At 47.3% G+C, this 22,118-nt stretch overlaps 1 protein-coding gene across 2 annotated transcripts in view; it reads left to right on the top strand.

Annotated features, from left to right (window-relative positions):
* Window positions 1-22,118, top strand: part of LOC134966277 (myosin-binding protein C, fast-type-like) — a 273,752-nt gene that overhangs the window by 177,998 nt on the left and 73,636 nt on the right. For both annotated transcript variants that reach the window (XM_063942885.1, XM_063942884.1), the window contains 4 exons: window positions 17,290-17,449; window positions 17,567-17,671; window positions 17,814-18,002; window positions 18,827-18,961. In XM_063942885.1, the coding sequence (XP_063798955.1) occupies window positions 17,290-17,449; window positions 17,567-17,671; window positions 17,814-18,002; window positions 18,827-18,961 (589 nt within the window). The remainder of the gene's footprint in view (window positions 1-17,289; window positions 17,450-17,566; window positions 17,672-17,813; window positions 18,003-18,826; window positions 18,962-22,118) is intronic.

Genomic DNA, 22,118 nt, shown 5'->3' with positions numbered 1-22,118 from the left:
CACCTGGCCCATCTAGGAGTGGCACTGCAGTGTCAGACAGGATGGCAGATTAAAAAAATAGTCCCCAAACAGCATATGATGCAAAGAAAAAAAGAGGCGCAATGAGGTAGCTGTGTGACTAAGCTAAGCGACCCAAGTGGCCGACACAAACACCTAGCCCATCTAGGAGTGGCACTGCAGTGTCAGACAGGATGGCAGATTAAAAAAATTGTCCCCAAACAGCACATGATGCAAAGAAAAAAAGAGGCGCAATGAGGTAGCTGTGTGACTAAGCTAAGCGACCCAAGTGGCCGACACAAATACCTGGCCCATCTAGGAGTGGCACTGCAGTGTCAGACAGGATGGCAGATTAAAAAAATTGTCCCCAAACAGCACATGATGCAAAGAAAAAAAGAGGCGCAATGAGGTAGCTGTGTGACTAAGCTAAGCGACCCAAGTGGCCAACACAAACACCTGGCCCATCTAGGAGTGGCACTGCAGTGTCAGGCAGGATGGCACTTCAAACAAATAGTCCCCAAACAGCACATGATGCAAAGAAAAATGAAAGAAAAAAGAGGTGCAAGATGGAATTGTCCTTGGGCCCTCTCACCCACCCTTATGTTGTATAAACAGGACATGCACACTTTAACAAACCCATCATTTCAGCGACAGGGTCTGCCACACAACTGTGACTGAAATGACTGGTTGGTTTGGACCCCCACCAATAAAGAAGGAATCAATCTCTCCTTGCACAAACTGGCTCTACAGAGGCAAGATGTCCACCTCCTCCTCATCGTCCGATTCCTCACCCCTTTCACTGTGTACATCCCCCTCCTCACAGATTATTAATTCGTCCCCACTGGAATCCACCATCTCAGGTCCCTGTTTACTTTCTGGAGGCAATTGCTGGTGAATGTCTCCACGGAGGAATTGATTATAATTCATTTTGATGAACATCATCTTCTCCACATTTTCTGGAAGTAACCTTGTACGCCGATTGCTGACAAGGTGAGCGGCTGCACTAAACACTCTTTTGGAGTACACACTGGAGGGGGGCAGCAACTTAGGTAAAATAAAGCTAGTTTCTGCAAGGGCCTCCAAATTGCCTCTTTTTCCTGCCAGTATACGTACGGACTGTCTGACGTGCCTACTTGGATGCGGTCACTCATATAATCCTCCACCATTCTTTCAATGGTGACAGAATCATATGCAGTGACAGTAGACGACATGTCAGTAATCGTTGGCAGGTCCTTCAGTCCGGACCAGATGTCAGCACTCGCTCCAGACTGCCCTGCATCACCGCCAGCGGGTGGGCTAGGAATTCTTAGCCTTTTCCTCGCACCCCCAGTTGTGGGAGAATGTGAAGGAGGAGCTGTTGACGGGTCACGTTCCGCTTGACTTGACAATTTTCTCACCAGCAGGTCTTTGAACCTCTGCAGACTTGTGTCTGCCGGAAAGAGAGATACAACGTAGGTTTTAAATCTAGGATCGAGCACGGTGGTCAAAATGTAGTGCTCTGATTTCAACAGATTGACCACCCGTGAATCCTTGTTAAGCGAATTAAGGGCTCCATCCACAAGTCCCACATGCCTAGCGGAATCGCTCCCTTTTAGCTCCTCCTTCAATGCCTCCAGCTTCTTCTGCAAAAGCCTGATGAGGGGAATGACCTGACTCAGGCTGGCAGTGTCTGAACTGACTTCACGTGTGGCAAGTTCAAAGGGTTGCAGAACCTTGCACAACGTTGAAATCATTTTCCACTGCGCTTGAGTCAGGTGCATTCCCCCTCCTTTGCCTATATCGTAGGCAGATGTATAGGCTTGAATGGCCTTTTGCTGCTCCTCCATCCTCTGAAGCATATAGAGGGTTGTATTCCACCTCGTTACCACCTCTTGCTTCAGATGATGGCAGGGCAGGTTCACGACTGTTTGCTGGTGCTCCAGTCTTCGGCACGCGGTGGCTGAATGCCGAAAGTGGCCCGCAATTCTTTGGGCCACCGACAGCATCTCTTGCATGCCCCTGTCATTTTTTAAATAATTCTGCACCACCAAATTCAATGTATGTGCAAAACATGGGACGTGCTGGAATTTGCCCAGATGTAATGCACGCACAATATTGCTGGCGTTGTCCGATGTCACAAATCCCCAGGAGAGTCCTATTGGGGTAAGCCATTCTGCGATGATGTTCCTCAGTTTCCGTAAGCGGTTGTCAGCTGTGTGCCTCTTATGGAAAGCGGTGATACAAAGCGTAGCCTGCCTAGGAACGAGTTGGCGTTTGCGAGATGCTGCTACTGGTGCCGCCGCTGCTGTTCTTGCTGCGGGAGGCAATACATCTACCCAGTGGGCTGTCACAGTCATATAGTCCTGAGTCTGCCCTGCTCCACTTGTCCACATGTCCGTGGTTAAGTGGACATTGGGTACAACTGCATTTTTTAGGACACTGGTGACTCTTTTTCTGAGGTCTGTGTACATTTTCGGTATCGCCTGCCTAGAGAAATGGAACCTAGATGGTATTTGGTACCGGGACACAGTACCTCAATCAAGTCTGTAGTTGCCTGTGAATTAACGGTGGATACCGGACACACATTTCTCACCACCCAGGCTGCCAAGGCCTGAGTTATCCGCTTTGCAGCAGGATGACTGCTGTGATATTTCATCTTCCTCGCAAAGGACTGTTGGACAGTCAATTGCTTACTGGAAGTAGTACAAGTGGTCTTCCAACTTCCCCTGTGGGATGACGATCGACTCTCAGCAGCAACAACAGCAGCGCCAGCAGCAGTAGGCGTTACACTCAAGGATGCATCGGAGGAATCCCAGGCAGGAGAGGACTCGGCAGACTTGACAGTGACATGGCCTGCAGGACTATTGGCTTTCCTGTGTAAGGAGGTAATTGACACTGAGGGAGTTGGTGGTGTGGTTTGCAGGAGCTTGGTTACAAGAGGAAGGGATTTAGTGGTCAGTGGACTGCTTCCGCTGTCATCCAAAGTTTTGGAACTTGTCACTGACTTCTGATGAATGCGGTCCAGGTGACGTATAAGGGAGGATGTTCCTAGGTGGTTAACGTCCTTACCCCTACTTATTACAGCTTGACAAAGGCAACACACGGCTTGACACCAGTTGTCCGCATTTCTGTTGAAATAATTCCACACTGAAGAGGTGATTTTTTTTGTATTTTGACCAGGCATGTCAATGGCCATATTCGTCCCACGGACAACTGGTGTCTCCACGGGTGCCTGACTTAAACAAACCACCTCACCATCAGAATCCTCCTTGTCAATTTCCTCCCCAGCACCAGCAACACCCATATCCTCATCCTGGTGTACTTCAACAGTGACATCTTCAATTTGACTATCAGGAACTGGACTGCGGGTGCTCCTTCTAGCAATTGCAGGGGACGTGCAAATGGTGGAAGGCGCAACCTCTTCCTGTCCAGTGTTGGGAAGGTCAGGCATCGCAACCGACACAATTGGACTCTCCTTGGGTATTTGTGATTTAGAAGAACGCACAGTTCTTTGCTGTGCTTTTGCCATCTTAACTCTTGATGGCATTTCATCGTCTCGGCCATGACTAGTGGCAGCAGCTTCAGCACGAGGTGGAGGTGGATCTTGATCTTTCCCTATATTACCCTCCACATTTTTGTTCTCCATTTTTTAATGTGTGGAATTATATGCCAGTAATAGATCAACGTATAATACTGGTGGTCACTGGACAGCAAAACTCTGCACTGTACTCTTCCTATATAATATACTGGTGGTCCCCAGTCCCCACAATAAAGCAGTGTGAGCACAGATATATGCAGCACACTGAGCACAGATATGGAGCGTTTTTCAGGCAGAGAATGTATAATACTGGTGGTCACTGGTTACTGGTCAGCAAAACTCTGCACTGTACTCCTCCTATATAATACTGGTGGTCCCCAGTCCCCACAATAAAGCAGTGTGAGCACAGATATATGCAGCACACTGAGCACAGTTATGGAGCGTTTTTCAGGCAGAGAACATATAATACTGGTGGTCACTGGTCAGCAAAAATCTGCACTGTACTCCTCCTATAATACTGCTGGTCCCCAGAATAAATATATTTGCAGCCCCCTGAAACAAAGTGAGAGGACGCCAGCCACGTCCTCTCACTGTCATTTCCAATGCACGAGTGAAAAATGGCGGCGACGCGCGGCTCCTTATATAGAATCTGAATCTCGCGAGAATCCGACAGCGGGATGATGACGTTCAGGCGCGCTCGGGTTAACCGAGCAAGGCGGGAGAATCCGAGTCGCTCGGACCGTGAAAAAAAAGGTGAAGTTCGGGCGAGTTCGGATCCCGAGGATCCGAACTCGCTCATCACTAGTCAAAACAGGAACTAAATAGTTTGAAGTGATCGCAAGCGCTGAGTAGGTCTGGAGCTGCTCAGAAACTGCACAATCTTTTTTTTGTTGCCGTGCTGCTAACCCTTCGTTTGCACTTCTGTTAAGCTAAAATACACTCCCAGAGGGCGGCGGTTTAGCATTTGCATGGCTGCTAAAATCAGCTAGAGAGTGAACAACTCGGAATGACCCCCAAAGGAAGGAGTTTGTAGACATTTACGTAGGGCCAGTGCTATTATTCTAGGCGTCCTAGGCAAAGCTTCAATTTACCACCCTTAATTCCCCAATGCACTCCAATTCATTAGCATAAACCGACACTTAAAGGTTTGCAAAAGTTTATGACAACAGGATGAGTCATTTTTCATATGCACTACCTGATTGTAAATGTATTATACTGTGTTACAAAACAAGAGCACCCAATATGCCCATTTACCTTTGCCTACATCAACACCATTTACCAATTCACCCCCTATTCAGCATCCATTAGCTTCACTCATCCAACACCCTGTTATGCACACCAGTGCCAGCAGGAAAGTACTGGTGTCAGAACTGTTATGCACTCCAGTGTCTGCAGGAATGTACTGGTGTTTGAACTGTTATGCAAAACAGATGGACTCACAGACAAACTGGGGGATATGACATAACGTACACAGAAGGTGATAGGGTAACAAAATACACACAAAGTGAACAGAGAAGCCCAGAGGCTAAGGAACTGGGTATCTCCCTTGTATTAGAACTGCTAAGATGGAAAAAGCAAGATGTTGTGTTTTAATACGTAGAGAACCCGAAATGCTGTTGCTAAGGGCAACAGCAAAACCCTAAAGGGTTACCAACGGGTGTGGCAGTAAACTCCTTGGTCAGAGATGGAATGATAGACACAAGGAGAATCTCCACAATCCTAATTCTCACTTGCAGTGCACAGGTTTTAGCTTACTGCCACTAAACTGACCCCTGACACCTAGCACAGTGAGACAGGATTAGACAGGCAAGTCTTAGAATACAGCCGCAAACTTGCTAAGTTCACAGAGTAGTAACAGAACCCCAGCAAGCTAAACGACTGACTCCAGTCTTACTGCTAGGTCTGGATTGGCAGAGTGTAATACCAAATTCCCAGGCCTATTTGCAGTAAGCAACAAACAAATACAAAGCTACACAGTACTGGCTAACTTTCATGAACTGACTAACCAACAAAGATTCAGCAGCATCTGCTTACCCTGAAAAGAGGCCTTATAAAGCAGGTGCTGTCCACGCCCCACTCAGACCTCACAGACTGTGAGCACAAAAACCAGCACCGGATCCCCTGCCGTGCACAGAGCCTATAACCACTGCACAGCAAAAGACCCGAACCGGAGTATCAGCTGCGCTCAGGTTACTCCACTAGCACTTGTCTCCCGGTTGCCATGACGACGTGGCAGCACAGGGCAGGAGACCCTAACAGTACCCCCCCTCTGACGAGGGGTCAAAGAACCCCTACCACCGGGTTTATCGGGGAACTGCGAGAAGAAAGAGCGTATCAGTCTGGGGGCATGAAGATCACAACTGCGCACCCACGACCGCTCCTCCGGGCCATACCCCTTCCAGTGCACCAAAAATGACAGCCGACCCCGAACCACCTTGGAGTCAAGAATCCTTTCAACAACAAACTCCCTCTGGCCACGTATCAGAAGAGGGGAAGGTCTTCCACTGGAAGAAGGATTACTAATCGCCCGTTTTAAAAGGGAACAATGAAATGTTTTATTGATACCCAAAGAACGGGGCAGATCTAACTGAAATGCCACCGGATTGATAACCCTGGTGATCTTATAAGGGCCGATGAACCGGGGCCCTAACTTATGAGATGGCTGTCTCAACTTCAAATTCTTGGTAGACAACCAGACGAAGTCTCCTAATTTGAAGCTGCAGGGTCTTTTCCGCTTATCAAAAACCCTTTTGGTCACTAATGACACAGACACAAGGGCTTTCTTCACTTTCCGCCAAATACCTCTAAGGACCGAAACCACAGAGGAACCACCAGGCGTGGAGTCCAGGGGGTCAAAAGAATTGGCCTTAGGATGATGCCCATACACACAAAGGAAGGGAGAGATCCCTGTAGCAGAGTGAGCCGCGTTGTTATAGGCAAACTCCGCCATGGACAGATGAGCAACCCAGTCAGTCTGACACTTGGAGACATAACACCTGAGGAACTGCTCCAAGGACTGGTTCACCCTTTCAGTCTGCCCATTAGACTGCGGATGGTAGCCTGACGACAAGCTGACAGAAATCTGGAGATCGGAACAAAATGCCCTCCAGAATTTGGCCACAAACTGGGATCCGCGGTCAGAGACCACATCAAGTGGCAACCCGTGGAGACGCACAACATGCAGCATAAATAATTCAGACAGGCGTCTGGCTGATGGCAGCCCAACCAGTGGAACGAAGTGCGCCATCTTCGAAAACCTGTCAACGACAACCCAGATGGCTGTCATCCCCGAGGATTTGGGCAAGTCCACCACAAAATCCATTGAAATGTGGGTCCATGGCTTAGATGGGATAGAGAGTGGATGTAATGGGCCAACAGGAACCCCTCTAGGAGTCTTATTTCGGGCACAGATGTCACATGCCCGAACCCACTGATCCACATCCTTAGCCACCGAGGGCCACCACACCGCCCTAGATAGCAACTCCCGAGTTCTGGCAATACCCGGGTGACCTGCCGACTTCTTGGCATGGAATTCCAGGAACACTCGCTGTCTTAACCTAGGAGGCACAAACAAAAGACCTACCGGAATGTCTGGAGGAGCCTGCTCCTGTGCTCTAAGGACTAATGATAAGAGTCCTGGGTAATGCCCACTTTAATACATGATGGGGAAACAATGGGCAACGGCTCCTCGGTGGTCTCCTGGATTGGAGCAAAACTCCGCGAGAGCGCATCAGCCTTGATGTTTTTTGACCCAGGGCGATATGTTATCAAAAAATTAAAGCGAGCAAAAAACAAAGCCCATCGTGCCTGCCTGGCATTGAGACGCTTCGCTGACTCTAAATATGCCAGATTCTTATGGTCAGTGAGAATTGAGACCACAAACTTAGCCCCCTCAAGCCAGTGTCTCCACTCCTCGAGTGCATCCTTAATAGCCAACAATTCCCGGTTACCCACGTCATAATTCATCTCGGCATGCGAAAATTTACGGGAAAAGTAAGCACAGGGATGAAGGCGATTATCAGACACTCCCATCTGAGAAAGCATTGCCCCAATACCCATCTCAGAGGCATCCACCTCCACCACAAAAGGACGCTCTGGATCTGGGTGTCGCAGCACCTTGGCCGAAACAAATGCCCTTTTGAGACGGGCAAAAGCCGCTTTAGCCTCACAAGACCAGTGAGCAACATCCGCCCCTTTCTTAGTGAGTGCCACCAAGGGCGCCACTATAGACGAAAATCCAGCGATAAATCGTCTATAAAAATTTGCAAAGCCCAGGAAACGCTGAAGCGCCTTCAAACTAGTGGGCTGCACCCAATCCAGGACTGCCTGTACCTTGGAACCCTCCATTTGGAAACCTTCTGGGGAGATAATATATCCTAGAAATGCGATTTGCTGAACTTCAAATTCGCACTTCTCCAGCTTCGCCCCAAGCCGGTGGTCTCTGAGTTTCTGGAGGACTAAGCGTACATGCTTCCGATGTTCCTCCAGGGAATGGGAGAAGATTAGGATGTCATCTAAGTATACAACTAAGAATCTATCCAAATATTCCCTGAGCACATCATTCATGAAATCCTGGAAGACTGCCGGGGCATTACAGAGCCCAAAAGGCATCACCAAATATTCATAATGCCCTGAGTGGGTATTAAAGGCAGTCTTCCATTCATCCCCCTCTCTTATTCGGATTAGATTGTACGCACCGCGTAGGTCAATCTTAGAAAAAATGGTGGCAGTACGAAGCTGGTCAAACAAGACCGAAATGAGAGGCAGTGGGTATGAGTTTTTAATCGTGATACGGTTCAATTCCCTGAAGTCGATGCAGGGTCGCAACGAACCGTCCTTTTTACCCACGAAGAAGAACCCCGACCCAACTGGAGACTGTGAAGGTCTGATAAATCCCTTAGCCAAGTTCTCCTGAATGTACTCTGCCATAGCCTGAGTCTCAGGACGTGACAGGGAGTACAACCTGCTCTTGGGAAGCTTAGCATTTGGCAACAAATCAATGGCACAGTCATAGGGGCGATGGGGAGGTAGTACCTCTGCAACTTTTTTGGAGAACACGTCCGCAAAATCTGCATAACACCCTGGCAATCCTGGCAAACTTAGCTGCGAGAGCCTGACTGGAAGGCTCAAGCAACTCCTGAAACAATCAGTACCCCAACTAAGAATCTCCCCAGAGACCCAGTCAAATTGAGGATTGTGGGCCCTTAACCAGGGTAACCCCAACACCAATGGGGCAAAAGTACAGACAGTCACATAAAAGGACAATTTTTCAGAGTGTGTGGCTCCAATAAACAAAGAAATCTGGCTAGTGCAAGAGGTAATTTTACCCTGGGATAATGGTTCCCCGTTTAACCCACAAATCTCAATTTCCGATGCCAAGGGTACTAAGGGAACAGAGTGTTTCAGGGCGAATTGGCGGTCCATAAAAACCCCGTCGGCCCCACTGTCCACAAAGGCCTCAGTCTTGACAGTTTGACCGAGGATCTTCAAGGTCACCGGAATGATAAAAGTCTTCTTGGGAAATTCTGACTTCTGGCCTGACAGGATATTTCCCATCACCCTCAGGCCCTGAAGTTTTCCGGCTTTTCTGGGCATGATACTACCACAGGACCTTTATTCCCACAGTACAAACACAACCCCTGCTGTCTCCTCCGCGTCTTCTCACGCGAGGAGAGGCGGGTAGCCCCAATCTGCATAGGCTCCTCAGAAAATTCCTCAGAGTCTGAGGTTCCCTTGGGAAGGAAGGAAATCTCAGTCTCCCTTTCAAGCCTACGCTCTCTCAGCCGTCTATCCACCCGGATGGATAACTGCATGAGCTGATCCAAGCTATCAGGCAAGGGATATTGTACCAGTTGGTCCTTTATCTGGTTAGAAAGACCTCTTCGGTACTGGTGCCTCAGGGCTGGGTCATTCCACTGGGTATCATGGGCCAACCTCCGAAACTCCGTACAGTAAACCTCAACTGGCCTTCGCCCTTGCTTAAGGATCGAAATCTGAGCCTCGGCTGAGGCCGTCTTGTCAGGGTCATCATACAACATGCCCAGTGCCGTAAAAAAAGCATCAACACTTTTAAGCGACGGACAGTCAGGCTGCAACCCATATGCCCAGACCTGTGGGTCTCCTTGTAGCAAGGAAATCACTATGCCCACCCGCTGAATCTCCGACCCAGAAGACTGAGGCCTAAGCCGGAAGTATAGCTTGCAGCTCTCCTTGAAACAAAAGAACTGCGAGCGATCTCCAGAAAAACGATCCGGGAGATTTACTTTCGGCTCCTTAACCCCTGCAGGTGCTGCTGCTGCGGGAGCTCCGCCAGCAGCCTGGGAGGTGTGCATTTTAATGGACAAATCATTAAATTGTCGAGTCAGGACCTGCACCTGATCGACCACCTGTTGCAACGTATTTTGAGGGGTATGCTCCATATTCCCACAAAATTTCAACAGGAGTATTAGGCTGCTGAATATGTTATGTACACCAGTGCCAGCAGGAAAGTACTGGTGTCAGAACTGTTATGCACTCCAGTGTCTGCAGGAATGTACTGGTGTTTGAACTGTTATGCAAAACAGATGGACTCACAGACAAACTGGGGGATATGACATAACGTACACAGAAGGTGATAGGGTAACAAAATACACACAAAGTGAACAGAGAAGCCCAGAGGCTAAGGAACTGGGTATCTCCCTTGTATTAGAACTGCTAAGATGGAAAAAGCAAGATGTTGTGTTTTAATACGTAGAGAACCCGAAATGCTGTTGCTAAGGGCAACAGCAAAACCCTAAAGGGTTACCAACGGGTGTGGCAGTAAACTCCTTGGTCAGAGATGGAATGATAGACACAAGGAGAATCTCCACAATCCTAATTCTCACTTGCAGTGCACAGGTTTTAGCTTACTGCCACTAAACTGACCCCTGACACCTAGCACAGTGAGACAGGATTAGACAGGCAAGTCTTAGAATACAGCCGCAAACTTGCTAAGTTCACAGAGTAGTAACAGAACCCCAGCAAGCTAAACGACTGACTCCAGTCTTACTGCTAGGTCTGGATTGGCAGAGTGTAATACCAAATTCCCAGGCCTATTTGCAGTAAGCAACAAACAAATACAAAGCTACACAGTACTGGCTAACTTTCATGAACTGACTAACCAACAAAGATTCAGCAGCATCTGCTTACCCTGAAAAGAGGCCTTATAAAGCAGGTGCTGTCCACGCCCCACTCAGACCTCACAGACTGTGAGCACAAAAACCAGCACCGGATCCCCTGCCGTGCACAGAGCCTATAACCACTGCACAGCAAAAGACCCGAACCGGAGTATCAGCTGCGCTCAGGTTACTCCACTAGCACTTGTCTCCCGGTTGCCATGACGACGTGGCAGCACAGGGCAGGAGACCCTAACACACCCATTAACCCATTCTTCTCCAACAATCCTTTAATCAATACACCATCCCAGAACCCATTAGCACATTGATCCATACTATCAGCACCAATTACTGTCCCTCCATCACGAACCCATTTATCCATTCAACTACTAGCACCTGCTAACCCATTCTTCTGAAGAATCCATGGAACAATTCATACACTCAGCACTCATTAACCCTTTCCTCTCCAAGAATCCATCTTACCTTTACAGCACCAATTAACATATTTGTTCACCCTGTCAGCACCCAGTAACCTCCCTCCACCCAGCACCTATTAATCAATTAACACACTCAATACTCATTAACCTATTCCTCTCAAATCCATTAATCAATTCACCCTCACAGCACCCATTAATACATTTGTTCACCCTGTCAGTACCCTTTAACCTCCCCCCACCCAGCACTAATTAATCCATTTGCCCTGGCCACTCATTAACCCCCACAGCACAAATTATTCCCCCCAACCAGCACCTATTAATAATTTAGTTCTCAGCACTCTTAACTGCCCACAGCATAGTACCTTCTAATCCATTCACCCCCAGCATTCATTAACACCCCTCTCTTCACCCAATAACCTCCCTCCACCTAGCACCTATTAATACATTCACTCTCAGCACCCGTTAAAGTACCAGTTAACCTCAATCACACACTAAGAAGCCATTAATAAGTTCCCTTGCCTGCCTGACTCCTACTGCTCATTCAGCTCCTCATTCTTCTTGAACAGCCTGGAAAGCGGAGCTTGTATAATTGAGTATGTCAGAGGGAAGGGGAGGAGAGGGAAGTCGGCAGGGAACCCACGTTATTGCTGGCAGCCTGTACCCAGCTGATAACACTGATGGTCGTTGGAGCAGGCTGCAGCATGTATAAATAAATAATAGCTGGTACAGCTGTTGACATGTCTGTTACCAGCAGTAAGCATATCAGAGACATCCTTAATTTTTCTCAAAGGCATCCTCAGTGGGATGCCCTTTCAGGTCCCAGTGCCCCTAGGCAGCCGTCTAAAGCTGCCTAATGGAAGATTTGGCCCTACATTTACATAAACTCACAGATGGGTGGCTAATCAGAAACAGACCCTATATATGTGCTGGAGTACTTTGCATAAACATGTTAAAAAATAAAGTTTGGTTGTGTCATATCATCAGCTGCAGCGCTGGCTACCTAGTGCATTGGGGGAAGGGGGCAGCTCATTTAAACATCCATGTGAAGATGTATGTAATATATGTGCTGGTAGTGTATCACATGTATGTTTATTTATGTATTTAGCCCCCACACCCGCACTAGGTAGTCGGAGCTGCAGCCACCACTGTATTTAATATTATATTTAGTAGTATATAATCATACATATTAGCAGTGCTTAATGTTTTGTTCGGTGCTTAATGTTTTGTTGCATATACATATTAGCAGTGCTTAATGTTTTGTTCAGTGCTTAATGTTTTGTTGCAATACAAGGGTCTCCACTTGACAAACTCATAGGTTAAACACAAAAGTGCTCATATTTTTAGCAGCTCCAACCCGCCAGCCAGCCTGGCCCCACACTAAGAAAAAAAGGTTCAATTGACTCTCCAGAGTTCACTCCAGAAATATTGAAGAACAGCACTTACCACTAGACCTCTGCAGAAGCAAACACAGGCAGCCTTAGGCAGCTCTAATCACTGAAAGTCCAGTAGTCAGCACACCACACTTTTTTCTCTCAGAGCTGAGGGCAGGCAGGGCAGCCCAGGCACAGGCACTCACTTGTGCAGCACCCCAGTTCCGCTCTGGCCACAGGTGGTGGGTGCCGCTCAGACAGTGTGACACATTGATAGTGTCACTCTCTGTCACCTCACCCCCGGCTGTGGCTATCACTCAGCATACCTTTGTTTATGCAGGCAGGTGCTGCTCTTGAAGGGGCGGGTTGGCGCGGGGCTGTGCAGTGTGACTTCTGACATCATGCTCAGCGGGCCCGTGATTGGAGGCACCAATCCTGGGCATCAAATCCAAACATTTTTATCCTGGGATCCTGTCAATCCTGGGATTGGCTTCCATACTGGGGACAGGATTTGGGAAGCACTGCTAGACAGTGGGCAGTCATGCCGCTTGCCACTTTCTTTTGTTACTGCATACAGGAATACAGATTCACTGAGTAGCTTCTCTTCCCTCTCTCACCCTACAGGACAGGATACTCCAGATTTCCTGTCTCACGCAGATAACTGACAGTGAACAGATCACATGTGTGTCTCGAACTTGTGCAAGCTTGCAGTATCTCTGTCAATTCACGATTGCACCGATTGAAAAAAGAGCAGAACAGAGGGCTCTTCTCAAGGGTTAGGTATGTGTGACCGGCATTCAGAAGACCGCCGGTCACCATACCGACCTTCCATGGATGCTGACAAGAACAGATGGTCCAGAAGCTAGAGAATCATCGCCAGATCCCTTCCCACATTTTGTGAGGCACTATTCCATCCATGTGCTCACCCTCTCTGAGCCATCCTTTATGACCTTGTGCCTCTTTCAGGGCTCACAAAGACCTAAAACCCGGGCCTTCTGCTCAGCTTCTATTTGTCTGTACAGCTCCAGATTTCAGGCTCTGAAGACAGACTTTGGGCCTGATTCATAGGTGTATGCACTAAAGCATTTTTTTGCTACTGCATATGTGCATATGTGTCTACTGCACATGCGATGTATACATACTAGAGATGTGCGGTGGGCACTTTTCGTGTTTTGGTTTTGGTTCCATGCTCGTGTTTTGGATCTGGATTGGTTTTGCCAAAACCACCTTTTTCGTGTTTTGGTTTTGGATCTGCATGATTTTTGAAAAAAACATAAAAACAGCTAATATCACAGAATTTCGGGGTAATTTTGATCCTACGGTATTACTAACCTCAATAACATTAATTTCCACTCATTTCCAGTCTATTCTGAACACCTTACACCTCACAATGGTGGTCATTCCGAGTTGTCCGCTTGCTGTTTTCGGTCGCTGCGCAGCGTTCAGGCAAAAAAAAAAATCAGCATTTCTGCGCATGCGGCGTAATGCGCATGTGCGACGTACTTTCACAACAGCTGAAGTAGTTTCACACAAGGTCTAGCGTCGCTTTTCAGTCGCACTGCTGGCCGCAGAGTGATTGACAGGATGTGGGTATTTCTGGGAGGTAACTGACCATTTTCGGTGAATGTGTGGAAAAACGCAGGCGTGTCAGATACAAACGCAGACATGCCTGGCCGAACGCAGGGCGTGCTCGGACGTCAAAACAGGAACTAAACAGTCTGAAGTGATCGCAAGCTAGGAGTAGGTCTGGAGCTGCTCAGAAACTGCACAATCTTTTTTTGTAGCAGCGCTGCGATCCTTTCGTTTGCACTTCTGCTAAGCTAAGATACACTCCCAGAGGGCGGCGGCTTAGCGTTTGCACGGCTGCTAAAAGCAGCTAGTGAGCGAACAACTCGGAATGAGAGCCAATATTGTTTTTCGGCCAAAAGGTTGCACCGAGGTGGCTGTATAACTAAGCTAAGCGACACAAGTGTGCGACACAAACACCTGGCCCATCTAGGAGTGGCACTGCAGTGTCAGACAGGATGGCACAATTAAAAAACTAGGTCCCAAACAGCACATCATGCAAAGAAGAAAAAGAGGTGCAATGAGGTAGCTGTATGACTAAGCTAAGCAACACAAGTGTGCGGCACAAACACCTGGCCCATATAGGGTTGGCACTGCAGTCCCACTGCGGATACCGGACGCACGTCTAACACAAACATAGCTGTCAAGGCCTCAGTTATCCGCTTTGCAACAGGATGACTGCTGTCATATTTCATCTTCCTCGCAAAGGACTGTTGGACAGTCATTTGCTTAGTTGAAGTAATACAAGTGGTCTTCTGACTTCCCCTCTGGGATGACGATCGACTCCCAGTAGCAACAACAGCAGTGGCAGCAGCAATAGGAGGAAGTGGTTCTTGAGCTTTCCCTATTTTATCCTCCAAATTTTTGTTCCTTATTATTTTTCTGGAGTTATATAACAAAGTGCAGCGAAGGAGAGCGTACTTCTACACCACACATGGCAAACCCTGTAAAAATTATTTGGATTAAATATTAATAACCCCTTTATTTGGTGTAAATAATATACAGCACAGGACAGCACCACTGAACTTATATGGCAGCACCATTGGACTGGACTTATACGGCAGTACCACTGGACCGGATTTATACGCCAGTACCACTGGACATATACGGCAGTACCACTGAAGTTATACAGCAGTACCACTGGAGTTATATGGCAGTATCACTGGATTTATATGGCAGTACCACTGGACATATATGGCAGTATCACTGGATTTATACGGCAGTACCACTGGACTGGAATTATACGACAGTATCACTGGAATTATACGGCAGTATCACTGGAATTATACGGCAGGACTTATGCGTCAGTACCACTGGACTGAACTTATATGGCTGTATCACTGGACTTATACGGTAGTACCACTGGATATATATGGCAGTATCACTGGACATATACGGCAGTATCACTGGACTGGATTATATGCCAGTACCACTGTATTTATACGGCAGTACCCCTTGACATATACGGCAGTATCACTGGATTTATACAGCAATATCACTGAACTGGATTTATACGCTAGTACCACTGGACTTATACGGCAGTACCACTCGACATATATGGCAGTATCACTGGACATAAACGGCAGTATCTCTGGACATAAACTGCAGTATCACTGGACATAAACGGCAGTATCACTGGACATATATGGCAGTATCACTGGACTGGATTTATATGGCAGTACCACTGGATTTATACGGCAGTACCACTGGACATATACGTCAGTTTCATTGGAATTTTATGGCAGTACCGCTGGACATATACGGCAGTATCACTGGACATATACAGCAGCACAGGGACACCACCACTGGACTCATGCTGGACAACACAGCACCACTGCAATGGAATGGACTTATACAGCAGCACTGGACATATGGCAGCAGAGGACACCACCACTGTGACTGGACTGATGCAGCACAAGACACCACCACTGAACTGATGTAGCACAACACAGCACCACTGGACTGGACTTATACAGCAGCAATGGACATATGGCAGCAGAGGACACCACCACTGTGACTGGACTGATGCAGCACAAGACACTACTACTGTACTGATGCAGGGCAACACAGCACCACTGCAATGGACTGGACTTATACAGCAGCACTGGACATATGGCAGCAGAGGACACCACCACTGTGACTGGACTGATGCAACACAAGACACCACCACTGGACTGATGCAGCACAACACAGCACCATTGGACTGGACTTATACAGCAGCACTGGACATATGGCAGCAGAGGACAGCATCGCTGTGACTGGACTGATGCAGCACAAGACACTACCACTGTACTGATGCAGGACACTGAAGACGGAGACACGTCCTCTCACTACACTCTCCAATGCAGGAGTGAAAATGGCGGCAACGCGCGGCTCCTTATATGGGATCCAAACCCTACGAGAATCTGACATGACGTTTTGCCTCGTTCTGGTTTCCGAGTCAGGCAGGAAAACCCGAGCCGGACTCGGATCCGGACTCGGGACGTGAAGTCCGGTAGGGTTCGGTTCTCAGGGAACCGAACCCGCTCATCTCTAGTCCATACAGAGTTGCAGTTGTAAGTTCACGAACACGCAAGGAGTGGTGTACTGAAAATGTCCTGGGAATTCCTGGGTAGTGACAGAGAGTTGTCTTAGCACATGCTCAGAAATACAGTAGTCATGATATGGGAGTGTTGAGAGCTTGTCGTGAAAGTGTTTCAGACACTTGACAGCTTACTTTGGAGGCCATATTCAGATGGAAAAACAGCAGCTGAAATAGGGCTTGTGCAAGAATTGATGCTGCTGCAAGTGACTGTGGCATCTAAGGACATACCAATCAAAATGATTGCATGTACAAGCACTGACAGTGGGTGTCTGAGTCCTTGCACCTTTGGATTTACCGAGGTACACAAGGGAAGGATTGGGCAACTGCCAATAGATGCAATTATGGGCGCTTCTGCATTCAGCTGAATCAGGCCCTTTTGTCCATCTCCATTAGGCTTTTTCTGCTTTCCTTCCTCATATAGGGCTCCCAGCTCCTATGTAGCTGCATATAGGTGTCGTTACACAAATTTCAATCTGTGGAAGGATTTCAACTCCAGGACCAGGACAGGTGACAGCGCCACGTAGCCTGCAGCCACTACTATATAAATGCATATAAGAGCTACCATGTACACTACAAAATTTTTGCATCTGAAACATTACATACAGTAATTAATTTTTGGATGGTTGTTACACTACTTTTACATATGGTGATTTATGTCCTATATATCCTGTCTATCTTCTAACAGGAGTTCCTTGATTCAGACGGACGAGTACATATTGAACTTAGAACTGAGTTAAGCAGCTTTGTAATTGAAGGAGCAGAGAGATCTGATGAAGGTTCATACAATATTGTAGTAACGAATCCTGTTGGAGAGGACAGGGCTACTCTGATCATCAAAGTTGTAGGTAAATTGAACATTATTAAGTTCCGTTATCTTAATAATTTGTTGATGATGGATTTTATTAAACAATATACCTGTTGCCATACTCGGATGTAATACATATTTTAATTTTACCCTCAAGATGTGCCCGACCCCCCAGAGAACGTCCGTATCACCAGTGTTGGTGAGGACTGGGCTAGCGTTATTTGGGAGCCCCCCAAATATAATGGTGGAAAGGAGGTAACAGGTGAGTTACATGTACTAAATAGTGTACAAAACAGTTGATTATTTGTTATATTCTCTGATGAAAGGAGTCCCCTTATTACACAAATTTACATATATATCTATAGGACAAATGATCTGACAATTTTTTTTACATTTTTTTTTAGGGTACCTCATAGAAAGGAAAAAGAAAGGCAGTCAGAGGTGGATGAAGATGAATTTTGAACTCTACACAGACCTGTCATATCAGTCAGTAAAAATGATTGAAGGCATCCTGTATGAAATTCGAGTCTTTGCTGTCAATGACATTGGTATATCACAACAGGCTAATACTTCTAAACCATTTATGCCCATCGGTGAGTGTCAATTGCAGATAATAAATACATTCTGTAATTAGATAATGTTCACAGAAAAGTAGTGAGCCAGTGCTGACATTGTTCCACATTATGCAGCGTACCAGTCCTATATGCAGAACTGAATGATGTCAGTGAATATCCTTCTATTGTAAATGTGTATGATTTCAGAAACATGAAAATATATGGTATTATTCTATATTTTGGTCAAAACAATTAAACTCACAACCCAACCACAAGGGTCCTCATTTTGTTAGTTCAAGCACTTACATCTATGCTTCAAACAACACTGACAGGGACATATGCAGGATTTCTAGAGGGGGGTTTCCAAATGCTTCCAAAAATCATAGTTTGCATCATACAAAGTGGAGTGTTTGTAATACATAAGACTTATGCAAGGTCAGTCACCACAGTAAGCCATTAGATGTGGCAGTGGAGCAGTGGTTTAGGCACCCACAAGGGAGGGTTAGGGTAAGGGGCAGAGGAGGGTTAGGGGACTTTAGATTGGGCTGTCGGGATTCTGATGGACGGGATGCCACTGTCATTATTCTAACTGCCGACATCCTGTTCATCAGTAAATCATACATGAACCCTTTTAATAGGCTGGATGGGCAGTCGCTATGACAACAGTAAGCCTGCATCTCAACATAAAAGGTCGTCATTTAGCAAATACTTACATTTAGATTTATGCGTCAAACAAAACTGAAATATGGCTAAAAATCCTATACAAATATAGATGCCTGAAGATTTACAATTGTATAAGTGCTGACAACTGTGCACAGACGTGATGTGGGCATGGTGACACATTAAGCATATTTCTTTTGTAGCTCCTACAAGTGAACCATTGCATCTGATTGTGGAGGATGTCACAGACACTACCTGCACTCTGAAGTGGAGACCACCAGATCGTATCGGAGCTGGAGGCATTGATGGGTATCTGATTGAATACCGCAAAGAGGGATGTAAGTTTCTATGATGTTTTTGTAATCTAGACACCAACTTGATAAAGTGTGTAGTCCCTAACATTGGGGCTGACTGTGAATCACACGGATCACTGTTCACAGATGCAAATGTTTGCATAACCAAACAGGGTCGGCTTGAGGGTCATTCAAGGGGAGTAGTCCACTGTTCAACTTAGAGAGCATTCGCCATGAGCTACAGTATAGGTCTCGAGGGATGCTGCATCAACATCTCGCGAGACTTGCCATCTGTTAGAACTAGGACTGTAGCCCACCCCTCCTCCATGCAACCAAAACCCTACTAACCCCGGCCTGCAGTCAGATCCCTCCTTCCCACTGCAGCAAGACTCCCTCCTTTCTCCTGCAGCCCAAATAATATTCTCCCTACAGTGCACTGCAGCCCTCCTCTACCCTTTACTCTGCAAACCAAAACCCTACTACCCCCTTCCTCCTGCAGCCAGAATCTCCCCCCCCCCCCCCCTTCCTGGAGCCAGAATTCCTATTCCACCCTGCAGCCAGAATCTCTCCTCCTCTCTGCAGTCCTCCTCCCTTCTTTCCCCTGCAGACCAAAGCCCTACTACCCCCTGCAGCCAGATCCCTCCTTCCCTGTCATGATCCATACTGTCCTGATCCATCGGAATCTGTATTTGTCTGTGGTCCCAAGCACTGGGACCACTGGGCTACATAGGTGAGGCTGTAGTGAGAATATCTGAGTACACTAATGATGCTACTTACTGGAGAAGATTCTGGGGCAACGAAGCAAGTAGGTTAACCAGGCTAGAAGCCTATAATACTGGGGGCCGCACTAGAACCGGTGAATGCTGGAATCAGTGACACTGGCTGGAACTAGTAGCCTTAGAATCAGGAACACTGGACACTGGGCAGGTACCGGTGGTACTGAATACCAGACTGGGACTGGAGGCAAAGAGACAGGAACACTAAACACTAGACTGGTACCAGTGGTACTGAACACCAGACTAAGACTGGAGGCATGGACACTGGTGTGGAACCAGTGTGTTCTTGGAGTGAATACCAGACTAGGAACGGTGGCGCTGGACACTGGCCTGAAACCAGTGGTACTTAGACTAAACACTGGACTGGGACAAGTGGTACAGGAAGCCGGACTACAGCCAGTGGACGCTAGAGGTCGGACTGCAGACAATGGAAGCTGGAGGCCGGACTGCAACTGGTGGATTCTGGGCTGGGACCAGTAATGCTGGGAGCCGGGCTGAGAACCAATAAACGTATAAGAGCCTCAGGACAGAAGACTGCGTGTGTGTATAGTAGGAAGCTAAAGAAATTAACCTACTGTTATATGTGTTTATTGCAGGGCAATGCTGGCAATATCACAAGAAAACTGTGCTTGCAGCACAGAAATTAGATGATAATGGGGGTCATTCCGAGTTGTTCGCTCGTTGACGATTTTCGCAACGGAGCGATTAAGGCAAAAATGCGCATGCGCATGGTACACAGCGCGCATGCGCTAAGTATTTTAGCACTAGATTTACTCACGTCCGAACGAAGAATTTTCATTGTTGAAGTGATCGGAGTGTGATTGACAGGAAGTGGGTGTTCTGGGCGGAAACTGACCGTTTTCTGGGAGTGTGCGGAAAAACGCAGGCGTGCCAGAATAAAATGCGGGAGTGTCTGGAGAAACGGGGGAGTGGCTGGGCGAACGCAGGGCGTGTTTGTGACGTCAAACCAGGAACAAAACGGGCTGAGCTGATCGCAGTGTAGGAGTAGGTCTCGAGCTACTCAGAAACTGCTAAGAATTATTTAATCGCAATTCTGCTACTCTTTCGTTCGCAATTCTGCTAAGCTAAGATACACTCCCAGAGGGCGGCGGCCTAGCGTGTGCAATGCTGCTAAAAGCAGCTAGCGAGCGAACAGCTCGTAATGAGGGCCAATGTCCAGATGAATGAGCACTCAGTGGTAGGCAGAAACTTGCACAGAAGCAGATAACTTGCTTGCAGGAATATCAGAGGTCAACTGCACACAGAAATCCAAGTAATCTGCAGGAGAACATATGATACACTATTTCAGAGTAAAATACAAGTGCTACAAAACAGAACTCTGTAGGGCTTTAAAACAGCAGGCAGGAACTCACTGGTGTTTAGATTAGCTGAAGCTCCAACCAGGGCTATCTTTTCATATGGGCTCAATAGCCAGTTGCCCAAGGGCCCCAGGAGTATAAGGGTCCATGGCTGATAACTGAGGGTCTCCTTTTTCCAGGGGTACCAGATTTTTTTAATCAGCCCTGGGGAACCGGAGATATCGGACTTCAAAGCAGTGGTCCCCATCTGAGCCTAATTGTTCTTCCCATTCAGATATCTCAGGTCCTGTCTGACTTACAGTTTTTGAGGGTATACTCCCCTTTTGGTGGACACTGGCAGCTTGTCTCTACTATTCCAAGAACCAGAGTTATCAGCCTTCCAGCAGCTGGTCTCTGTTCCAGCTCCAGATGACTGGTATGCAGTTTTATATTTTTGTCTGTGGATTGCTCTGGCTCCTGAACTCTGATCCCCAGGTTCCCTGTACCCCCTGAAAGTTGGGAATCTCTAGTTTTTTTTATCCCATTGAAAGCTAAGAAATCTATTTCCAGGAACTGGAGGTATCTGCAGTCAAGCAAGATGTCCTCCCAGCAGAAAATGATGAATATTAAGCCCCCTCCCCTATTCACCCCTCCACTGCGTATTAAACACCTCCTACCACCCTGGAAGTCATGTAACTGGGTCCCTTCATTCAGCCCAATGCCTTCTTCTACAGTTTAGTGTTCTCCCGCCCCATCTCCCACCAACTGTGTAGAAAGGAGTAAATTAGCAGAAATAACTGCTCCAGGTCCTATATGCTGAGCGGTAGATAGAACACCTCCTATCACAGTGGAACATCAAAGCTGCTGCTGACAGCACCCCCCACCCCTATCGCTGGATGATGGCTAGGGCCCCAGTGCATTGTTTTGCCCAGGGGCCTACACTGTTGTTAAGATGGCCCTGACCATTTCCAAACATCTGTGATCAAAACACACCACATTTCCAGCAGTATAAACTGCTGCACATGTGAATAATGCCGACATGAACCCTTTGGCTTATATATTGTGTGTAAATCTGGCTCTAGTACTAGCCAGTGCCTCCTCAGCCATTTACCTCAATGCATGCCACGC

This window comes from Pseudophryne corroboree, chromosome 10, assembly GCF_028390025.1.
Source record: "Pseudophryne corroboree isolate aPseCor3 chromosome 10, aPseCor3.hap2, whole genome shotgun sequence".
Lineage (NCBI taxonomy): Eukaryota > Metazoa > Chordata > Amphibia > Anura > Myobatrachidae > Pseudophryne > Pseudophryne corroboree.
The sequence above is the reverse complement of the archived record's forward strand: the minus strand, read 5'-3'. Positions and strand labels throughout refer to the sequence as shown.